The sequence below is a fragment of the Sinocyclocheilus anshuiensis genome, unplaced genomic scaffold, assembly GCF_001515605.1.
Source record: "Sinocyclocheilus anshuiensis isolate Anshui unplaced genomic scaffold, SAMN03320099.WGS_v1.1 scaffold299, whole genome shotgun sequence".
NCBI lineage: Eukaryota > Metazoa > Chordata > Actinopteri > Cypriniformes > Cyprinidae > Sinocyclocheilus > Sinocyclocheilus anshuiensis.
This window is the reverse complement of record NW_015552565.1, coordinates 393,631-416,470: the sequence shown is the minus strand read 5'-3', so window position 1 is coordinate 416,470 and position 22,840 is coordinate 393,631. Positions and strand designations below refer to the sequence as shown.

Here is a 22,840-nt window from a genome sequence, read left to right as displayed (position 1 = left end):
ACACACTGGATCATATTGTCTTTCTGTCATTCAATACTCTACTGTAACCAGCACATGTGAGAAGAGTAGCAGTTCTCACTCCACATGTTTGATGGATTGATGTTGCTTTGGTTCCTCTTCACCAGTAATGTTGTCTGTTGTTTACTGCGTTCTCATACTATGCTCCGTTACTGCTCACAGCCTAAGGTAATCTGGATGAAAAACAAGATTCCCATCATAGACGACCCACGTTACCGCATGTTCAGCAACCAGGGTGTGTGTACGCTTGAGATCCGCAAGCCCAGCCCGTTTGACGGAGGTGTTTACACCTGCAAGGCTATCAATGACCTTGGAGAGGCTCAGGTGGACTGCAAACTAGAAGTCAAAGGTTAGTCTGTGCATTAAAATGATCATCTAGCACAGCCCAATCCTGTTCCAGGAGATCTACCTACCTGTGGAGTTCAGATCCAACCCTGATCAAACACACCTGTTTGTAATTATCAAGTGCTTCTGAGGATCATAATTAGCCGCTTCAGTTGTGTTTGATCTGGGTTGGAGCGGAACTTTTTAGGAAGGTAGATCTCCAGGAACAGGACTGGGCACCCCTGATCTAGCATCTCAGATGTGGATACGGCATCTTAAGATCACTCCTTTAAGAGTATATGTGACCCTGGACCACAAAACCAGTCTTAAGTTGCACGGGTATGTTTGTAGCAATAGCCAAAAATACATTGTATATGTCGAAATTATCGATTTTTCTTTTATGCCAAAAATCATTCGAATATTAAGTAAAGATCATGTTCCATGAAGATATTTTGTAAATTTCCTACCATAAATATATCAAAACTTCATTTTTGACTAGTAATATGCATTGCTAAGAACTTCATTTGGAGAACTTTAAATTTGGGGTTCATTTGGGGTGATTTTTTTGCACCCTCAGATTCCAGATGTTCAAATAGTTGTATCTCGGCCAAATATTGTCCTATCCTAACAAACCTTACATCAATGGAAAGCTTATTTATTCAGCTTTCAGATAAGGTATAAATCTAAATTTCAAAAAATTGACACTTAAGACTGGTTTTGTGGTCCATGGTCACATATATGGCTAATGCAGTTATTAGCTGCAATACAGCATATTACACCTGATTTTTATTGAAGAGGAATAGTCTGTCAAGAGCCTGACAAGAGTTCCTTACCAACCTATACACTGTATTTACTGCTAACCAACCAATTAATATGCACAAGATTACAGCACTTTGGTCCATCGTTGTTACAATTCATTTTTTGTCTTTTAAACTGGTAATATGAGCATTCTCAGTGTCTTCTGTGGATTTCCTGGGTAAGTATAGTGTGGAAGCCATGTGGTAAAAGATTCAATGCTCTTGAACTATTCCTTTCATTTATATTTATTCTTTGTATTATATTTTCATTCATATTCTGCACTTTTTTATGTTAGTACTATGCAGCTTTTTGACATATTTTGTTTCTACAACAAAAAAAAAAAAACTTTATTATGGCAAGACTCTTTTCTTTTCTGCGATAGACAAATATGCCAGCAGTGCATTCAAACAGTATAAATACTCAAATTGTTAAAGTAATTCATTTATAATATGAAAAAATATTATTACTAGGTTATATTTTCATTCATATTCTGCACTTTTTTATGTTAGTACTATGCAGCTTTTTGACATATTTTGTTTCTACAACAAAAAAAAAAAAACTTTATTATGGCAAGACTCTTTTCTTTTCTGCGATAGACAAATATGCCAGCAGTGCATTCAAACAGTATAAATACTCAAATTGTTAAAGTAATTCATTTACAATATGAAAAAATATTATTACTAGGGCTCTCGATTAAAGTATTTAATCACAATTAATCTGGGGTTTTATGCAGTTAACACTTTTTGAGCTTTAAAGAGAATCAAATTTTACCATACAAAGGCTAAGGATGACTTAACATCGTTAACGTTTGGTTTAATAAATAAATTATTTATAAAAATATCTCTTAATCAGTTCCAATCATCTCAATCATGTCCAATAAAGTAAGTACCATTAATAATAAGATAAATAGATACATTTAGCCACATTTGAACAGTGTGTGCAGCTGTGATCTTTCTGTAAGACCTCTCAACAAGATTTGACCATTTTAGTATGTTGTAACGCCACCATAACTAGCATAAAGTGAAAATTTGCAACAGCATGCAGCAAATCCGAAGCAATATCATCTCACACTGCCACTGGACCACACATGCCATAGTGTAACAGATCGCAAAACCACAGTCACATTGCACATTGTTTAACGGGTCTGTGAAAAATCCTGGACCTGATATAATCTCTGATTACACGCCAATGTTTGCATATTGTATCATATGCTGACATGTTTTCATACTCCATCACACATTGCTGTGTTTCCCTCTTGGGTAGTTTTGACTGTGCATTTGTAATGTACTTAAAATCTTAAAAGTATATATATATATATATATATATATATATATATACGCTACTTGAAGATAATATAATAATGAAATAAAAGGCCACTTAAGTGTACTTAAAAAGAGTACACTCTCATGACTATATGTTTCTTAACACAAGTACATTTTTAAACAGTGCAGTTTGTAATTAAAAGCTTAACTTTAAAGTAAATTTTTAGTTTTATCATTATGTTTTAATAATCTTATGTTGTGCTTTAAAAAAGTACATTTATTTTGATGTTGATAACATACTAAAACACATGTAAAGTATTTGTAATTTTTATTGTAGTGTGTTACTCAATATTACATTTAAATGTAATATATTTTAAATGTAGTAAATTGCAGCTTCATTATTACAAATGTGTAATATTTTACTATATTTCAAAGACAATGTAATTATGAAATTACATATAAAGATGTACCTTCGTCTACCAAAGTGAATAAAAAAACACAGTTAAGTTCAACTATTTGCATTTAATATACATTTTTATAATACACTTTAATTTAATTGCAACTAACATGTACTTAAAGTATGCTAAAGCGTTCTATTTTATGGAGGCAGTGACATGATATTTGGGCTTTTAACTTTTTTTTGTGTAATTATTGTGAAATGTTCTGCTTGAAAAGTGAGTGTTGTCTTTATTTAATGAGTGGTATTTTGTTATATAATGCAAAGACATTCAGATATTTTTTAAATGTGTCTTACATGTCCAACAACTTTTGGCTGCTATATGTTAAGAAGAATAAATGAACGTTTGATACTTTCATTGTTTTCAGTGTCACCTCTCTGAATGTCTATCTTTCCCCTCTTTCAGGAGGTTTTACATTCTTTGAGCTGATGAAGCGAGGCGTTCCCTTACACCTCATTGATAAGTACATGAACGAGTCTAAGACCTCTGAGAAGTCAGAGTCAGAGAAGAAGGGATCCAACTGAGGGCTGACTCACCCAATGATTACCCAGAAATCCCTGTCACTACTACAAATAATGGCACGTGTCTAAACTTTGTCATGGTATGCTGTGTTCAGACATGGATCTATCATGTAAAGCTGTGTTTTAAGAAATGCCACTGAAACTCAAATGCATGACTTCAGTGAACTGGATTGTAGCTTCAAAATATATCACAAATAGACATTTTATTGTGGAAAATATAGAGCAGTCAGTTACAGATATTGTAATGCGGTTCATTTACGATTTTCTGGGTTTGGGAGACAAGGGTGGTCCTAAATGAGCACAAGTCTGGGTTTTGCAGTTTCTGTCTTTATTTTCTTTTCTTGTTTGATTTTGCCTCTGAGTTTTCCAACCCCTTTCCTTTATTCTCTAATGAACGTACTGAAATCCACTTAGATATGCAATATCAATACTGTGCAACTATAAGACGAGATCTGAATGTTATAGAAAACAGTATGTTTGTCTAAGGATACTTGTAGTACATGCCAATGTTCATTTTAGCATGACAGTTAAATAAATGTCTCTGTATGAAAAGCAATGGTTTCTTTTTTTGTTTGAAAAGGTTTCTTGTTTTGATGCAGATTGCGAGATTTGGCAACACTGTTCTTTGGGCACAAAAGATGTTTTATTAATCAATCTGCATCTCAATCTCTGTCTATATTTATGTTCAAAAATGTCTAAATATATTTTAATACAAACTAAACCCTATTCTTTTGCAGCCTTGAAAGCACTGAAATTTCCATTAGAAAATGCAAGTCTAGTTATTTATATATATTTGAAGTGCACTTTTTTGTTGGGAATTTTCAGTGTGAACACACTAATTACACTATTCATACTACAAAATGGCATAGAACAGTAAAGGAATTGAGACACACTTGTATAACTTTTATGATATTTAACATAATAAACATCTATAATACAATGATAAATAAGGACAGTATATGGTTTGCCAATGTTCTGTCCGATAATCTGAAATGAATGAAATCACTCAAGCAGCGTACTGTTGCCATGGTTTGCCCCAGTAATCAATGTTATGTTCTATTTAGTGTTACACTCTAAAAAATGCTGGGTTAAATACAACCCAGTGCTGGGTAAAATAGGGACAAACCCAGCAATTGGGTTGTTTTGACCCAGCGGTTGGGTTACTACCCAGAAGGTTGGGTTAAATATTTAACAGTTAAACATTTAACCCAACCGCTGGGTCAAAACAACCCAATTGCTGGGTTTGTCCCTATTTTACCCAGCACTGGGTTGTATTTAACCCAGCATTTTTTAGAGTGTAATATTTTCAATTTACTTTTAGTTGTATATATTCAATATTAGTTTAAGTTGTAGTACATTTGTTATGTGCTTTTGTAAGTTGTATTAGGTTTTATAATGAATTGAAGCTAAATAGAAAACATTACAATTTAGTTTTAGTAATTTTAGTACTTCAACATAGTTGCTAAAGCAAAATTTCTCATTTTTAAGTCTTTAAGTTTTTCCATCTAATAATTGTTTAATAAAGTATGTTTGTTTCATTTCAATTACTGGAAACGTTTCGTAATAGTTTTAACAAGACTTCCAGTAATGTAAATCAGAACATCAACATCAGGGGCCGGTTGCATAAACTGCTTAGACTAGTCAAGTAAAAAGTTAGACATCTAATTTGTTTTCTTCTAGACTGGTCATAACTGTTTAATGTCGGTTACAAAAAATGTAGATTGGCCCAATTTTAATCAGAAAAGTGAGACTGATTATCTCTTGGCTAACTGCTAAACTATAGTGGCTATGTTTATGCAACTGGCCCCAGGTCTTCCTGAAGCCTGACCTGGTGGTCGGAAGCGGTACTGCAGTCGTTCAAATTTCCCGGCTGCGTCCTCTTCCGGACCGCAGTTTCCTGCGTCTCTCCGTTTATCTGTTTTCAACTACTAGGAGTGGAGGACACCGTCGGTTCCGCTCATCAAAAATGACTCGCCACACGTAATCGCCGCATGCTAATGCCTTCGTCTAAGTGGACACCTGGGGATTTGGACCAAAATATTGCACTGACCCTGCCAAAAGAGCGATCATAATGCCTCAGTGCGCTTGTCCGGAGCCGCTGTCAGCTGTCCAGCTCAAGCGCCTGGAGGAACACAAGTACAGCGCGGCCGGTCGCTCTCTCTTCGAGCCGCCCTGCCAGATATACTGGAACTGGCTGGTCCAGCAGATCCCGACGTGGGTCGCGCCAAACACGCTGACCATCACTGGACTCCTTATTAACATATTAACGACGGTCATTCTCGTCTATTACAGTCCCACGGCCACGGAGGAGGTGAGTTCAGCTGTCAGCGTGACGTGTTTCGTTCTATTTACATGCCCTGCCACGTCAGTTTTAAAAATAAACACAGATTCCGGACCTCACTGCTTTCGGTGGTGCTGAACAAAGACTGTAAACACACAAGTAACGTTTCGTGGCTTCATGTTTGTACATTTCTGGTATTGGTTTATCGATTCACGTTAAGACAATTATGCATTATGACATTTTGAAAGCATTCTAAGCAGCTGCTTAATCAGATTTATTGACTGCAGACCCATGCAGATCACTATTTGTTATTTTAGCTGTTAGCCTCTCTGGGCTATTCTGGGCTGCACTGTGACCCCACAGTTTGTGTGTGGACATGCCCTGTGACATATTTCCAGAGTCACAGACTATAGTCCACTGACAAAGTCCAGATTCATGTGTTTATTGCCACGCAGTTCTGGAGATTGCTGCTGAATGCACAACTTTAACCCACCTGTTGCCAGGCTGGGAACACAGATAAAGGGGGCTTAGAGTGAACTTTGAGCCAGAGACAATCCAGTTGGTCAAGCAGCCATAGCAATAATATAATAATGACAAAATAATAAATAATAAAGAAATAATTAAGCAACATTTGCATGAAGAGTGCTGCTGTATTGAATAACAGCATACGGCCATAGGTAATCACAACGGTGATGATATTCACTACAGCACGGTTACCAGTGCTTTTATCACCTCGACTTAAAAAAAAGAGTCATGAATTAAATTAGAAGTCTGGAACAATTTTTTTTTTCCCTAAGCCTAATAAGTAATGTAATTATAATTTTATTGCAAACATAAAGCTTTGCCATCACTGGAATAAATTATATTTTTAAATATATGAAAATAGAAAACGTTTATTTTAAATTGGGAAAATATTTCACAAAATCGTTTTTTTTCTATCAAATAGAATATATATACTGTATATATATATATATATATATAAATCTTTGCCAAACTTTTAAACGGTTCCTGAATTTACAGCAAAATGTTACATTAGCACGTCAGAAATACACATACTGTATCCATGTTGTTTCATGACTAATCTATAATTAGTTTATTCCCACATTTTATCTGCCAAATATTCTAATGCATCATCTTCAATTACTAACAGTATAATGTAAGTGATCAATATTGGTATCTAGTATCAGCATCTATATAAATACATTATATATACTGTACATTAATTATACTGTCATTAATCGTGGAATGTAGCTGCATAGACCTGATATTAGATTGTGTCCTCTTCTCCTGACAACAACCTGACAGATTTAGGAATCACATCCACAGTAACAGACTTAACAGGGAAAATTATTTCATACATTAAAGGCCTTCAGTAGTTTTTTTGAATGAAAAATACTGATGTGATAATTCAAGCACACAGGGGATTTAATCTGTTTTGTGAATGTGCAGTGAAACCAGATGGCCTGCTTGTAGTCTCTCTGGGAAATCGACCCAGTAGGCCACATGGACCTTTGCCCATTATCAGACTATTACACACACACACACACACAAACACTCAAGCTGCCCTTGATATAACAATTTGTAGCCTACATTGTCTTCGCATTTTTCTTTATCCACAAAGAGTCATTTTAAAACACTTCACAATGTCTTATTGGTAATTCAGGGTCAAAACAAAGGAGGCAACAATCTAGGGCAGGCAATTACACCAGACTCCTCTAAGGAATTAAATCATCATTTTAAATCATTTGTAGATACATTTTCCTTCCTTTCAGATTAGCCTATTTGATTATTCTCACTCTGCTTACTTACCTTTGAATAATATGTATGGCTGAAGTGCTTCTTTCCAAATTTGCCTCTCTTAAGCCAGTGAAATTATGGCAAAAGAGCAGTGATAACTGTATCTATTAAAGCAAAGGAGATAAAACAGCTCCTTTGTGTCCATATTTGTGAACCTTGACAAGTTTTCCTTTCTGTCTCACACAAAATAATACAAGCCATCCGTATCTACAGTTAGAGGTCAAAGTTTAGTCTAAGGTTTTGTTTTCTCTCTAGGCACAAAAGACCTGAAAGCTTGAGTAGTTGAATGTAAGAAACTGCAAACAAATCTCAAGAATGAGAATTTAATATTGTAATGATTAATAATGATTATGACTCATTTACTTTGAGTCCAGTCAAACAAGAAGAACTAGATTGAGTTAGTCTTGATCAATGTCAGTGTACTAGCCTTTATGTTTTTTTTTCGTATCAACCCTTTTCAGGCTCCAGGTTGGGCCTTCTTTCTCAGCGCCTTAGGTCTCTTCATCTACCAATCACTGGACGCCATTGATGGAAAACAGGCCAGACGGACCAATAGCAGCTCGGCTCTTGGGGAGCTCTTTGACCATGGCTGCGACGCCGTTTCTACAGGTATAATCAGCTAGACAACCTTTCATCATTTAGTTATGAGTAATATTTAATAGTGTTTTTGTTAAGCATCACTATTACTGCTTAACATCTATGGTTAGTGATCGGAATAAATGACTTTTGCAACCACTTAGCAACACCCACCATTAATAGTATGTTAAAAAACAACAACTAGTTTTTTTATATTGTTGTTTACAATAATCATATTTATCATATGCCATTTGTTGTTTATTATTATTTATTACATACAGTATATATTAACAGCACTCTAATTGGATTGCTCTCTTAGTTTTTGTTGCCGTGGGAACATGTATATCCTGTGGGATCGGCACTTATCCTAACTGGATGTTTTTTTGCGGCTTCGTGGGCATGTTCATGTTTTTCTGTGCACACTGGCAGACATACGTGTCCGGGACACTCCGCTTCGGATTGTGAGTGCATTCACCGCTTATTCGCCTGAATTTATTGAACCTGTCTGTGTGATGTTATTTTTTTAACTGTACTGTATTTTTGAATGTTTTTTGCAGGGTTGACGTGACAGAAGTCCAGATTGCTATTACAATCATGTATCTGATGACAGCATTTGGAGGAGTGAGTCTTTGGGAGACTAGGGTACGTCATTCACCTTCTTTAGCATCACACTGAGCCTCTGAAGTTTCTTTCTCATTCATAACGTTTATAAATTCACTCCCATTCTAATCGCTGAAGTTGTCCACATTGGAAGAGTACATTGTGGCCAATGACAAAGTGCTTTCAAATGATGGACACGGTGTCTTTTTTGACTTGATGCAGTGCTACTTATTTTCCCTAATTGGTCTGAAATAATATGATTTTACTTACAAGTATCATATTGTGTGAACTGACTGCTATTTTATTTAATATATTTAAATAACTTATGACAGTTACATCAAAGTCAGCTTGTGATGTTAAGTGGCCTACTAATTTAAAATCAATCAATTACAAATTTTGCTTTAAACCATGTGCATACTAGGGCTATGTCAAAACAATCATCAATGCATATTGCAATTCATTTTCCTCACAATTTCACATCTATTTATTAATAGTTTTTAATTTATTTACAGGTTTATTTACATAATACCAACAACAAATATTGATATAATAAAATAAAGTGTGTGCATAATAACCTGCTTAATAATTATGCACATCTGAATATAAGGCATTTTTCACTTCCAGCCCCCATTAACAATTAAGTATAATTTATAAATCATTATGTACAAAGTCAATAGTAGTTATTAAGATGGTTTGATGGTTTGGTTTGGATTGAGGTGGTTTGGAATTGGTAAAATGTACTTGAAAAACAAATATGATCAGAATATTATTGACTTACATAATTATGCATGCACTATATATATTAATAGAATAATAATAATAATAAAAATATGAATATAAGTAAATATAAATATATATCATATCTTTTATTAGTTTTTATTTACATGTTTATTAATAATAACAATAATAAGAATTATGATAATAAATTTGTGACAATATCACATCTTTTTTTGTTAACATTTTTGTTTATTTACATGTTTATTCACAATACTAACATAATACACTTGGGTAAATGTAATATAAATGTAATATTATATATCTTTTTATTAATGGTTTTGTTTTATTTGCATGCTTATTCATATAGAAACATTCTAATATTAAATATAATAATCTCAGTTGCAGTGTGGCATGCATTCAGGTGCTTCCAGTGTATACACAGTGTCAGAAAATTATTTTAAAAGGGTCCTACAGACTGTATATTTTATTAAAAAAAAAGAACAAATATCAAATCCTCCAAAACTGTGAATCATGACAGAGCCCCCTTTCTGAGTGTGTTCTTTAAGTAGACCTGTCTTTTGCTCTCTGCCTCGTGCCTCCTCTCTGAGGACAAACAGACTGTGAAAAGGTAAATATAAGGTGAAAACTGCTACTATGGCTACCAGTCACCCATAGACATTGCCAAAAAAACAAAAAGGCACATCAGTCTTTTCTAACCTCTCCCTATTTTATAAAGCTTGCTCAGAGCTTCAGCCCCGCCCCTTCCAAAATAACAGCTGTTCTCATATTAAGGCATTGATTTTCTCATTCTTTCACCCAGGTGCCTGTTCTTGGTGTGAATTTGCAAACCTTTCCCATTATCGGTATTATCGGTGGGTTTCTGTATTCAACCTATAACTACTTCTATGTCATCCTGAACGGTGGCGTGGGCAAGAATGGCTCAACTGTTGCAGTAAGTGCTCTCCAGCAGTGTATTCATCACTGAGGTCTTCAAAGTAGATTTCTTGTTCTTAAAAGCATTGATTCCTATTGCAGTCATGTTTTTGGCTTAGTTCTTATAATAGCCCAGTCACCAGATTTAATGTAAGGCAAAGATTTAAAAAAAAATCTCGTTAGGGTAAATAGAGCACCTGTCTTCCTCAGGACACCAGTGTATTGTCTCCTGGTCTACACATCGGCCTCGTCCTCTCTCTGGCCTTCATCATCTTTAAAAAGTCCTCCAGTCAGCTTTTTGAGCACCATCCTTGCCTTTACATCCTTACATTTGGCATGGTGATCGCCAAGATCGCGAATAAGCTGGTGGTGAGTGCTGCTGATGCCTTTATGAGAAGTCAAAATTGTTATTTGGCCCTTGTAATCATGAGCTTCATCATTTTCATAAACAGTCATCCAAAATGCATCAGGTGTTTTCAGGTATGCTTTCTTTTACAGGTGGCCCACATGACCAAGAGTGAGCTTCATCTTCAAGACACAGCCTTCATTGGTCCTGGACTCCTTTTTCTAAATCAGTATTTCAACAGCTTCATTGATGAACACATCGTGCTTTGGATCGCCATGGTGAGCCACAACCATTACTGGGTCAAACCATTAGTACCTAGTCTATCTATGGGTACAAATAAAGTGAACCTGAACCTAGTGTGGCACCACTGCGCTTAGTGTTTTCAATGTTTTTAAATGCAGTATCTGAGGCAAAACTAAACGAGTCCGTCTTCTCCATCCTGATGTTTAGGTGCTGTCCCTGGTGGATCTGCTGCGTTACTGCACAGGCCTGTGTCTGCAAATCGCCTCCCACCTGCGAATCCGGGTTTTCAGCATCACCCCACAGGGCCACGCACACAGAGACTGACAATTTGCCCGGCGGGAGGAGGAAGCGGGATTTAAGGATGAAGACATTGTCCCGCTTCTCAAGCTAGAGCAGGAGAGCCCCACCAACCAAAACCGCAACGGCCTTGACAGTGTGACCACCATAGACTAACAGAATTGAACGTTTTGCCAGGTTTGACCAGACCAGCTTGCATTGTTTTTTTTAACCACACTACTGTACACTAGAATATATCACTGGATGAAAAGAAAGAGTTTAGACAATGAAATGTCCAAAACGTGGCCTTGGGGGCCAGAGGGCAGCATAGCCCTTAAGTTTTCTGTTGCCTTGAAATGGTTCATTCTGTGCAGGAACACATTAGAAATTATTATTATTTTTTCAAAGGATAAAGAAGGAAATATTGGTGGGAAATCAAAGATAACTGAAATTGAATTGGCCAAAAACTTTTTGCATAGAATCATTTCCTAAATATTTTGCATCCAAACCATTTGGTCAAAGATAAAGATGAGCAAAAGAAAAAAAATAATGGAGGAAATTTTTGTTTCCCCACAATAGTATTTATCACAATAGATTTGTACTTTGTTTTTTGGGTTTGATCATGTTTGTCAAATTTGAACAAAAAAGGGAAGCTACAACTGCAATTTGGGCATCAGTTGCTGTTTTTTAAAACCAAGTCCATTTTCGACATTGAAATAACCATTATTTAATTTAGGCCCATTTTTATAGGTCTGATCTTGATAAATACAACAGACGCAAGAATTACAAACATATTTCTTGGTTTTAAGGGCTGATATAGTCGCCAAAACTGCCAAAACTAGTTTATACCACAGAACCTTTTTTACCATGCAGAATTTTTACTGTTGTTAAAAAAGCAGCTATTTGTAGATCATGTGACACTTTATAGAAGAAAATAAGCTCCAGAAAAGAAAACTGCCCAAACAGCCATTATAGCTTGAAGTAAAAGAGAACGTTTTGTGATTGTCCAGTGATTAAAGTGTATGTATTTATTTGAATAATCTGACTGAATTTAGTGTGAAATTAAGTCAAGCCTGTTTAAAACAAAAATAATAATTGAAAGAACTTAATTGTCAAGGATTGTGGCTATGCGCTAAAAACAGACTCATCTCTCCACCCCCCTCCCCAGTCACCCAATTGCAGTCTGCTCAGTCTTCCTGGTTGTGTGTTTCACTTCCTAGAGCTTGAACTGAGCACAAACAGAGTTTTTGAGCATTGCCTTTAGCTCTGTTTTGAGGGATTTTGGGGGGTGTTGATCTTCTGTGCCCGTTTTATGATGCACTCTCTGCCTGCTTAGAATCATCTCCTTCCAAAGGGCTAATAAAAACAATAAATTTTGTGTGATTTGAATATAGCACTGTCTAAATTCCGGTTCTTTTGTGTTTTTCATACTTTGTACATTTCCTCCTTCTGGAAGCAAGAATCAAATACACATAACAGCTAAAAATGTGACTCAACAGGAGCAGCAACATTTGCTTGACCAATGATATTAACCCAGTCAATGACAGTTCAAAACAACAAGGCATATCAATGCAGTAAAGATTTTTAATTAACATATTTGGCTGTTTCATTACGCATCAGCGTTCAGATTATGTTCTTATTTCATTATCAAATTAGGCACCTGGTTTAATTTACATTTGACACAAAAGTGGAAAAGTGTCCTAAAATAAGTGTACTTTCACAGAATTTTAGCAACATACATTTCCAAAATAAAACAAAGATATGCTTGTACATTACAATTATGTCTTTTCTAATATAATAAATAAAAGTAAACAGGGAAATTCATCTCAGAACAGCATTATCATTCATCACGTTTCCTAAACTCAAGCCTGTTTTATAAGGCATGTATGCCCTGTAGAGGTTTGGGGTCAGTAGTCATAGCGTTTGAGCAAGCCAAGAACGATTCCCTTTAAAAGACAAGTGAAGGTGAGGAGTTAATTAATACACACCAGGGCCACAGGCGGTGGCATCTGAATTTCAGACAAAGTCAGTATTTAATGTCCCACTAAGAGACAATCACGTGAAAGATTTCAAGCAAAAACTACATGCATTTAAAAAAGAGAACGAGAAGGAAATGGCTCATTTTTGATGATCCTTGCTAAAATTTCCAAGTATCAGGATTGCTATTCGGTTGTAAAAATGCTCCCGGAGATTCTGTGCCACTTTGGAGTAAGCAAGCGTGAAAGACAAATTCAGACAAATGCAAAAAGCCAAACGCAAGGCAGAAAGTTCCAGCCATGCATCAGAGTCCACCGCTTTCGTTCATGTGGTAAAGAAAGGCACTGCAAGAATGAGGAAGGAAAGACAGGACAAAGAGAACAAGAGAAAGAAGAACAACAACCCTTAACGGGTAGTATCTTTACCCTTGACATTCCCTTATAAATTAAAAATCCTATTTCAAATTATTATAATTCAGACACGCAAGGTAATATGGCAACACACTCAATATGGGCCATTGAGTTCAGTTCACATTCAATACACAACCTAGAGTGTGATCGCTTGCCTCGTGGGCCCCAGCGTGTCTCACTAATGCCCCTTTGTGGAGGAAGTTTCTCCATCAACTTCACCCAGTCACCTCCAAATGGGCATTTTTATCTGACCGCATTAACAGAAGTACGACTCTGGTACTTCAAATTCACAAGACACAAGCTCTGAGAATGGAATAACCTCACACCCGCTCTGGGTTCGCATCCTTGCTGACCCTGCGCCTGGGGAAAAGCCGCCGTTTCAACATGATCAGCTGAGGGACAGAAAGAAAAGGAAGAGGTCAACCAAACCTGTTATGAATGCTGTGGGGCAACTTGTGACAGACACGTGATACACATACAGTATAGAAACAAGATCAACATATGACCAAAACAGGGAAGAAAGAGGAACAAAAGACTAATACCATAAAGACTATTTCTAGAATAAAAAAGTATTCAGTTCAGATTCACTGAATAATTCATTACAAATTCTACATTTTTTTTGTGAATTGATTCAGAAAAGTTTGACAAAGATACATGCATCACTGAACTGATTTTTTTCCACCCACGCCTTATGAAGTGCTATTTAAAAATAAAAATAAATCAATTATTTTATTAATTTTAAAAAGTACTTTCAACTACTTTTCCGGTTCTTTCAGAAATATATCCATATTTACAAATGTTTAATTGTTTAAACAAATAAACACGTATTTTAATTCACAAATTTAGCTGAAATGTTTGAAAATGGTTAAATGTGAATGGAAAAAAATTGTGAAGAAAAATTCAAACTGACAAATAAATAGACATTTAAAACCATTTCAATAATGTTTAAAATGATAGTTAAATGCAACAATACAATAGCACACATTAATAAATCATTTATAAATTGGATTAAGAAAAATAAAAGTTTAAAGTTCACTAGACAGTTAGCATGTTGAAGTGGCCAGTGAAATTTAAACTTACATTTTTCTTAAGCCAATTTGAAAATGATGAAAAAACAATGTGTAAAATGTTTTGAATAAGTCTATTTATTTTTTAATTCAATCGTACTGATTAGTGATTATAAATACATAATATTTAATGAATATAAACAATTTAAAATATATAATTTTTAATTAACACATTAATGATTGGTTTCATTGCGTTTTAAGAGGCACTTCAAGCCCTTCATAACCCCTAACTAATAACACTTTAAAAAATAAAAATAATGAGAAAAATTAGTGCTGCATATAAGCAGGAATTCCAACAAAAGAAACAGGAAGTGACTATATGAGTTAATGAGGAGACTGTAAATCTGTTCTGAAGATTGTAATTAAGCCTGTTAATGTGCTCGTCTGTCAGAGATGAGCATGCAGCCAAACATGACATGGCTCTACATGCATGTACGGCAGCAGAGGAAGCGCCCGCTTATAATGCATCCATATTTGTACTTCTGGTGAGTGTTCACATTACTGTTCTGTCACTAAGGACAGATGAAGACACATTGGTCCTTAAAAAGGTCACAGTGACCATTAACCTCTCCAAAAGACAGAAACCTGACCCCGCAATTAATAGTGTGACTATTTGCTGCAAGCTGCCTGGTTGATCAATCATCAGGATGATATTTTTGCCTTTACCATTTCCTTAAAAGAACACAGAGGGTTGCTGGTTAAATTTGATATATTAGTTGCTAATGGTAATGAGACTAGCCAGACTCCACCGGACTCAGTGTTTGTTTCTCTCTGTCTGTGTGTGTGTGTGTGTGTGTGTGTGTGTGTGTACCTGTTTTTCTATTCTGGTGGGGACTTAAACCTGAATACACACAGACTCATGGGGACTCGTATCACGGTGGGGACCTAAATTGAGGCCCCCACGGGTAAACAAGCTAATAAATCACACAGAATTAAGTTTTTTGAAAATCTAAAACTGCAGAAAGTTTCCTGTAAGGGGTAGGTTTAGGTGTAGGGTTGGTGTAGGGCAATAGAATATACGGTCTGTACAGTAGAAAAACCATTACGTCTATGGAGAGTCCCCACAAGGATAGCAAACCAGACATGTGTGTGTCTGTGTGTGTGTGTGTGTGTGTGTGTGTCAAAGTGAAATGAAGAACGAGAGATAGTGGACAATGAATGTATAAGCTGAACCGTACTGACCTGCTCAGCAAAGAACGATATGACAGTGAAGACGACTAACGTCACCAGCACACAGTGGGTCCAGAACTTCAGCTTGTCCCTGTATATTCGCCTGTGAAACAGAAGATCAAGGCTGGTTAGCCCGTTACATGGTAGATGCTATAACTACACAATCTGGATCCAACAAGCATCATTATATATTGACAAACATTCAAAAGTTGTTGTGTACTCTGATAAAAATACACATTTTAGCTGCATTGGTCAATGTTGTAATTTTCTTTTCCTGCTGCTCCAGAGTGAACAGAAATGTTTTGAATAGATCTACAGTTATAGAACTCATTGCAGTTTAACTCCAAAAGTGAAGGAAATTGCAAAGCCCTTTAGGAATATAAGAGTCAAGGTCAAATATCTAATCTAATCTAATGATCTAATCTATATCATATAATAAAATATACACTACTGTGCAAACATTTGGGGGTTATTTTTAAGTCTTTTATGCTCACTAAGGCTGCATTTATTTGTTAAAAATTACAGTAAAACCAGAAATATTGTGAGAAACATTTGTTATTATTATTATTATTATTATTATCAATGTTGAAAACAGCTGGTGTTGCTTAATAGTTTTTATAAAACTATTGTTGTGTTGCTTAAAATATATTTGCAACAGAAATCTTTTGTAATCTTTATGATCAATTTTACGCAGCACTGCTCAAATATTAAATACATAATATATTTTAGAAATATTAAAAATCAAAACATACACCATTTCAGAAAACTGTAATGACTCCAAAAATGTCAACTATTAATACACCTTTAATACAGTGTACACACCTCAATCATTGTTCATTATAAAAAAAAAAAATCTATTTTCAAGGTAAAGCATTTTTAAACAATTACATTTTTAAATCATAAATATCACTACCAAATGATCTGATTTCATATCAAATTATCTGGTACTTTAATACATTAATTGACCTTGATATGCAGCTCTGCAGTCATACATTATATGACTTTGGTTTGGTGGATAAGTTATTAAATAGCAATAAATGGTTTTGTTAAAAGTTAAAAAATAAATAAAGAGATGAATAGACTACATTATTATTAATATAATAGATAATTGAAAATATGTCTGTATAGTAATGGTGAGTTCATTCACTGCTGTCAGCATACAAGGGCAGGAATGGTAATGCTGTCTTAACTCTTGCCAGATTCAAAACGGTATATTTATCAAGAGTGTGATTAACAGTTCACAGTGACTCAAGTTCTGTTGTCACGCAGCAGGTTGTCAGAGGTGAGAGGGTGACAAGGTGACATCATCATCTGTGAGGAACACAGTCCGTTACCCTTTTGTCACCAGCGTGTCTGTGTCTGACAGAGCCAATCTGCAGATACACAGCTTTTAAAATCAGCCTATGGGGTTGCTCGAGCCTAGCAGTACCCAAAAATAACACCCTGCCCCTCGGCCCGGGCAGGTCACACGCCTCTGATAGGGCTTTATGGGGCATCTGGGTGTAACAGAGAGCCGCTCTGGCTGGTTGAGCATGAATGGCGAATGCACTAGTCATAATTTCCAGCCTGTAACCATCCAAAGGATCGAAACCCTTCTTCAACCACCTCCCCATTCCCAGAATTCCAGATTGTGTCGACAGCTATCACCCAACTTCACACAGTGATGACAGGAAGGAACGTTTACCAGTATTCACAGGAGTAAAGCAACAGAAACAGGCAATAAATCACACACAACTAAATGTAAACAGACTTGTGAAGCTCATTACAACAAAACCAAATATATCTCTACACCAATAAACCATTATATTCAGGGACTAATGATTCGAAAAGTTGTGGAGACACGTTGTAAATCTTATTGGGTTTAAATACTGCCATTTGAAAGCTTAAAGTTCATTCAAAATGACTGATGAATCAATCAGTGATTCAATTCACTCACTTCATGTTGTTCCAAACCCATATGACTTTCCCATATGGGTTTCTTCCATGAAACACAAAAGGAGATATTTTGAACAATGCGCTGGCTGCTCTTTTTCATGCAATAAGTAAGCCTTAAAAAGGCTTAAAGAATGAAATTTTAGTTTGTTCTTTACACAAAGCTATCACATGACATTTGAATTATAGTAAATAACTCATATGGACTAATTTTACGGTGTTTTTGTATCCTCATTGTGGCTTCATAAGCTTGTGTACATTTTATGTACATATGTGTTAAATTTAAATTTTTCAAAATCAATTTAATTGGTACATTTTTTAGGCTTGAAGTTCTAGTACCCATTCACTGTATGGTCATGTTTTTCAAAACAGTATTTTAGTATTATTTATATGCAATTTTATAGTAATATTTATTACTCTGAAATAGTTTTTATTTGTATATTTTCAGTTTTCACTTTAATTTTAAAGTTTTTGTAATATCATTTTTTATTTTATTATTTTTATTTTAGTTTTAGAAATTTTAGTTCAACTTTTATTTCAGTTAGTTGCCAAGACTACATTTCCGATTTTCATTTAGTTTTCTTCATCCAAGTTTTATTTTATTTCAGTTTTATTTCAATTAATGAACGTTTTTAATAGTTTTTATTAACAATAACAACACTGCTTCAAAAATATCCTTTTTTTTTCGAACTGGAAGTCATGCAGGTTTGGAACAACATGAGGGTGATTAATGAGGAGTCTTTGGCTACAGTTCAGTTTTTAAGTCAGTGTTTTATGTGGACAGATACTTTTGTTTTCTTTACACTACCATAAAGATTAAATAATTCTTTATTTAGGTTTAATGGCTGCTATGCCTTTATTCCAACACTTTTGTTTTTTATTTTTCATGTCGATTAGGTCCATTACTTTCATATTAAACTATTAAAGCTCTTTCTGTCGAGGGTTTCACTAAACTACTCCTACCAGACTTGGTGTGTTCTGTTCATACTTCAGATTCGGTAATGAACCTTGAGGTATGTACACAGACCTGTTTGGCTTTTCTTTGTTAAATGCTTATTTAGGTTTCTGTCTTTTACACAAACATGCACTGCATGGCTGTTTGTGACTAAACTCTTACCACTCCTGCAGCTCTGTCATGTGGAGGAAACGGTTTCTGTATTCTCTGGGCAGCTCAAACTGAGAGGGCAATGGGAACATTGACTCATAGAAGTCCCTCAGTACAGCTTTGACTGTGCTGGCATCTTTATGGCTGTGGTCAATATTGTCATTCAAGCAGATAAACTTCCTGTAGGCAAAAAAAAAAAAAAAAAGCGTATGAGGCTTCCCCCCAAGGTGCGCAAAAAAAACAGGAACGAAAGCCCCTGAATGTACCTAGGGTTCTTCCTGATGTCATCAAGCTGCCCCACTACATGAGAGACGTTGGTCCGTATCATCTTAAACGCGATCTCCTCTTCGCCCATAATTTCAAATCTGAAAAGAACAAGAGCCTACATAACTAACCCGGTCTCACAAGAGATGCTGCTGAAGTGTTTGTGGGAACTTAATGAAAATCCTACTTGTATTTATTCTGGTCCTTGAAGGCTTTGTGGATCCTCTCTGTGATGGGATTGCAGTGGATTACTAAACCTTTTGTGACAGGTGGCTGTAGGAACATCAAAACACTGATTTTTTTTAACAGTACCAACAAATGCACAGACAGAAGAGCTGATGATACAAGACGTGCCAACCAAGACAATATTATAGTGTACAGCCTAAAGCTATGCATGGACAAGGTGATGATCACTTAATAAACATTTTGTGAGATTTTATAGTCTAATATTTGACTTGTATACTTGTGTTGGAATATTTATTAAGACTTTGAACAGTAGCTCTCACCATGCTGGGGTCATAATAGGCCTCATGGGTTGGGCTGACAGTATGGAGTTGCGTAAGGTTGGACGGAAGAGTCTTCGAGCAGTTTATAAGCATCTGCTCCAGACTGGTCAAATCCTGTTTAGAGTCAAATAAACAGACATGCCTTTCCTCAACACATGGGTAAGACAGACAATCATGTGGTGTCCCAAAAAAATTAAGTTATACATGCCTTGTGTTCACTTCACAAAACCACTTCCTGAGGTTTTGTTGTGCACATATTTGACTGTCCTGCTTCATTGTTAATCGTTTAATTTCTATTTTTTTAATTTAATGTAAATGTAATAATATAAAATAATTAAATCACAATTTACTTTAAATTTATTTAAATGACATTTTAAATGGAAATAAATTAGACTAAAATTAAAAAAACAAATTAGACTAAATTAAATTAATAATATAAAATAATTAAATTACAATTTACTTAAAATTTTACTAAATGACATTTTAAATTCAAATAAATTAGAATACATTAAATTAAACAATTACATTTTAAATAAAATGAGACATTTTAAATAAAAAATATATTAACTATATCAAATTAAATGTAACTACATTTTAAATTAAATTAGACTGCATTTCAAATGAAAATAAATTAGACTACATTAAATGAAACATTTAAAAATAAATTTACATTTGAAAATAAAATAAATTAATCTATATTAAAATATTACATTTTAAATAAAATTCTAAATAAAATATTATTTTGAAAAAAAAAATTTTTTTTAATGTAGTAATCAAGTCATTTTCTCTGTACTGTGGTGAGAGGGTGGTGTGTACCTGAAGGCTTAAGGGGAGTTCATGGATTCGTGTGGCCAACGTGCGAATCTCACGATCAGACAGCACGCCAGAGTGGTCTGTGTCAATTTCGTCAAACACTTCAGATATATTGAGCTGCTGCACTGCACTCATCAAGAAGTAGAAATAAGAAAAGGCAAACTGCATGTCCTCTGAGTGACGCACACGGTGGGACGAGGTCTTATCAAACTCCTGAGGGAAGCTGAAGGAGCAAGATATCAAGACAAAAAAAAAAAAAAGATTAATTCATATTCATTTACTTTTACACTGAAGGAACTTTTGAAGACATCTGAATTTCGGTGCCAAAAATTTTGTTGCATTACTTTAAAATCACTTAGTCAATCTATAGATTAACATTCAATTGGTACATAAGTCTGTGTGTATGTTGTGACTCTCACGTGTCCTGTAGTTCCTGCATGACGAGCCTGTCAATCATGTGAGGCATGTGAGCAGGCACTTTGCGGGAAGTGAAGCCGAACTGAGCATTCAAGAGTCTGTTGACATAGCGGAGTGAATCAGCAAAGGTGTCCCGCAACCTGCGTCCAGTGGTGGTCCCGTCAGCTGCATACTGCAGTTCTCTCTGTAGATGCTCCTCTTCCTGTGATGCACAAAAAAGACACATACAAAGATCAATGAACGGGAGAGATTGCAATACTTAATGTGGCAGCAAGAAGTCCTGCCTTTCAGTTACAAGAGACAGTTTTGTTTACTCTAGAACAGTGGTTCTACAGTGAACAATGGAACAGTGGTTCTCAACCTCATCATATCTATCCATCCATCCATCCATTAAAATATAATTAATATGTATATGAATATTCATAATTGTAATATTGATTAATATTTAATATTAACTTTAACAATTAAAATGCAAAATAACAAAATCAAGATATAAAACAAGCAGCAAATGAATAGAGTGCAAGTCTAAAAGGGGCAAGTGGTTTTTTTTTTAAGAATAGAATTAGACTAGAGAGTGCCTAGAGTTAGAGGGTCAAATAAAGATGGAAGAGATGTGTTTTTAGTCGTTTCTTGAAGATAAATTAATTAATTTCTATTAAAATTAATATTCATCATTAGAAAACTGATTAATGTTTAATACTTACTTTAGTTTAATTAATTTTTTTCCCCACATCAGGTATTTTTTTCAAGAACAAAGTTCATTATAAAACGGATAGTTCCGGTCCTTGATTCTGATTGGCTGAGCCACGTTCGAAGCTGTTGTAAATTACTCTACAAACATACACCTTTGTTTACGTTTGTGTGCTGCTCGGCAACCACTTTGTTGCAACCACAACTGTTTCTGAGGAACTACATTGTTTGGTGGAAGAATAATGTTTTTATTCATATCATTACACTTTATTTGCTCTGTTTTATTTTGTGAAACCTTACTACGTATATGGAATAACCGTTTTATAAAAGCAATAAGCTCCGTGAAGCCGTGGTTTACAGTAAATTTATAAAAGCTAAGGGGATTATAGCTAACTGCTAACAGCTAAGGGGGTTATTTGCATCGTGCCTAACAACGCCCCTTAGCTGTTATAAATTCACTGTAAACCATGGCTTCTTGGGGCTTATTGCTTTAACATAACAAACGTGAAAACCTCAAAAACCTCGTGAAAATGTATTTACCTACATCAACACTGCCACTTATTATGTTCCTTATGTTCCTATTAGTTTGTTGCATTATTATTCTTTTTTTTATTATTAATTACGTGGATTCATTTTTTACATTTTGGAAAACTATGTGGATTCATTTTTTACATTTCAAAAAGCTGCAGTTTTAAAGGGGTCATGAACTGAAAAATCTAATTTCCCTCGATCTTTTCACATATAAGAGGTCATTGTACCATATAAACATCCAAGTTTCAGAACTCAAAACTTTCTCGTTAGTCTAAAATCAGCCTATATTGAAGCCAATCTGCCAAAACGACAGGTTGTGGAATGTGCCACTTTATGATGTAATAGTGTGGCTAAACCCCGCCTCCGCTGGAGATCATCAACGCCTGCTTCTGCATCACTGCCTGTTTAGCCCCGCCCACCGATTCGCGCATGTAGTGTAAATAACGAGAGGCAAACGCAGGTCTACACAGAAACCAAATGATAAAGATGGTTGGTTCAATTTTTTGGACTTCAAATTTTGGGCTACCATCCACTCCCATTATAAAGCTGGGAAGAGCCAGGATGTAGGGTTCACTACATGTAGTGTAAATAACGAGAGGCAAACGCAGGTCTACACAGAAACCAAATGATAAAGATGGCTCCGAAGACAACAAGAGGCTGTGCAAGAGGCTTCTGATCCCAACATTAGGAAAGTGTGGATGAACTTTATTTTTAATGTTCCAGACCGCGTCAGTAAGAACTTGGCCTTTGTTCACTTCATTTTACCGTGGATTCGTTTACAAACAAGGCACAATTCGAAACGGGATTT

At 35.3% G+C, this 22,840-nt stretch overlaps 2 protein-coding genes across 2 annotated transcripts in view; one reads left to right on the top strand and one right to left on the bottom strand.

Annotated features, from left to right (window-relative positions):
- Window positions 1-5,290: 5,290 nt before the first annotated feature.
- chpt1 (choline phosphotransferase 1) lies at window positions 5,291-11,632 on the top strand. Its single transcript, XM_016455532.1, has 8 exons — window positions 5,291-5,692; window positions 7,921-8,068; window positions 8,355-8,496; window positions 8,593-8,677; window positions 10,173-10,304; window positions 10,496-10,654; window positions 10,784-10,909; window positions 11,082-11,632. Exons 1-8 carry the CDS (start codon window positions 5,453-5,455, stop codon window positions 11,196-11,198), a joined length of 1,149 nt encoding a protein of 382 aa, XP_016311018.1. The 5' UTR covers window positions 5,291-5,452; the 3' UTR covers window positions 11,199-11,632.
- An 88-nt stretch (window positions 11,633-11,720) lies between these two features.
- The window catches only part of LOC107664853 (N-acetylglucosamine-1-phosphotransferase subunits alpha/beta-like), a 22,545-nt gene continuing 11,425 nt past the window's right edge, over window positions 11,721-22,840 (bottom strand). Inside the window, exons 14-21 of the mRNA XM_016455531.1 lie at window positions 20,814-21,013; window positions 20,398-20,617; window positions 19,582-19,695; window positions 19,263-19,348; window positions 19,078-19,176; window positions 18,824-18,991; window positions 15,787-15,877; window positions 11,721-13,929 (exon numbers count right to left, since the gene is read on the bottom strand). Coding sequence (XP_016311017.1) covers window positions 13,858-13,929; window positions 15,787-15,877; window positions 18,824-18,991; window positions 19,078-19,176; window positions 19,263-19,348; window positions 19,582-19,695; window positions 20,398-20,617; window positions 20,814-21,013 — 1,050 coding nt within the window. The 3' untranslated portion in view covers window positions 11,721-13,857. The remainder of the gene's footprint in view (window positions 13,930-15,786; window positions 15,878-18,823; window positions 18,992-19,077; window positions 19,177-19,262; window positions 19,349-19,581; window positions 19,696-20,397; window positions 20,618-20,813; window positions 21,014-22,840) is intronic.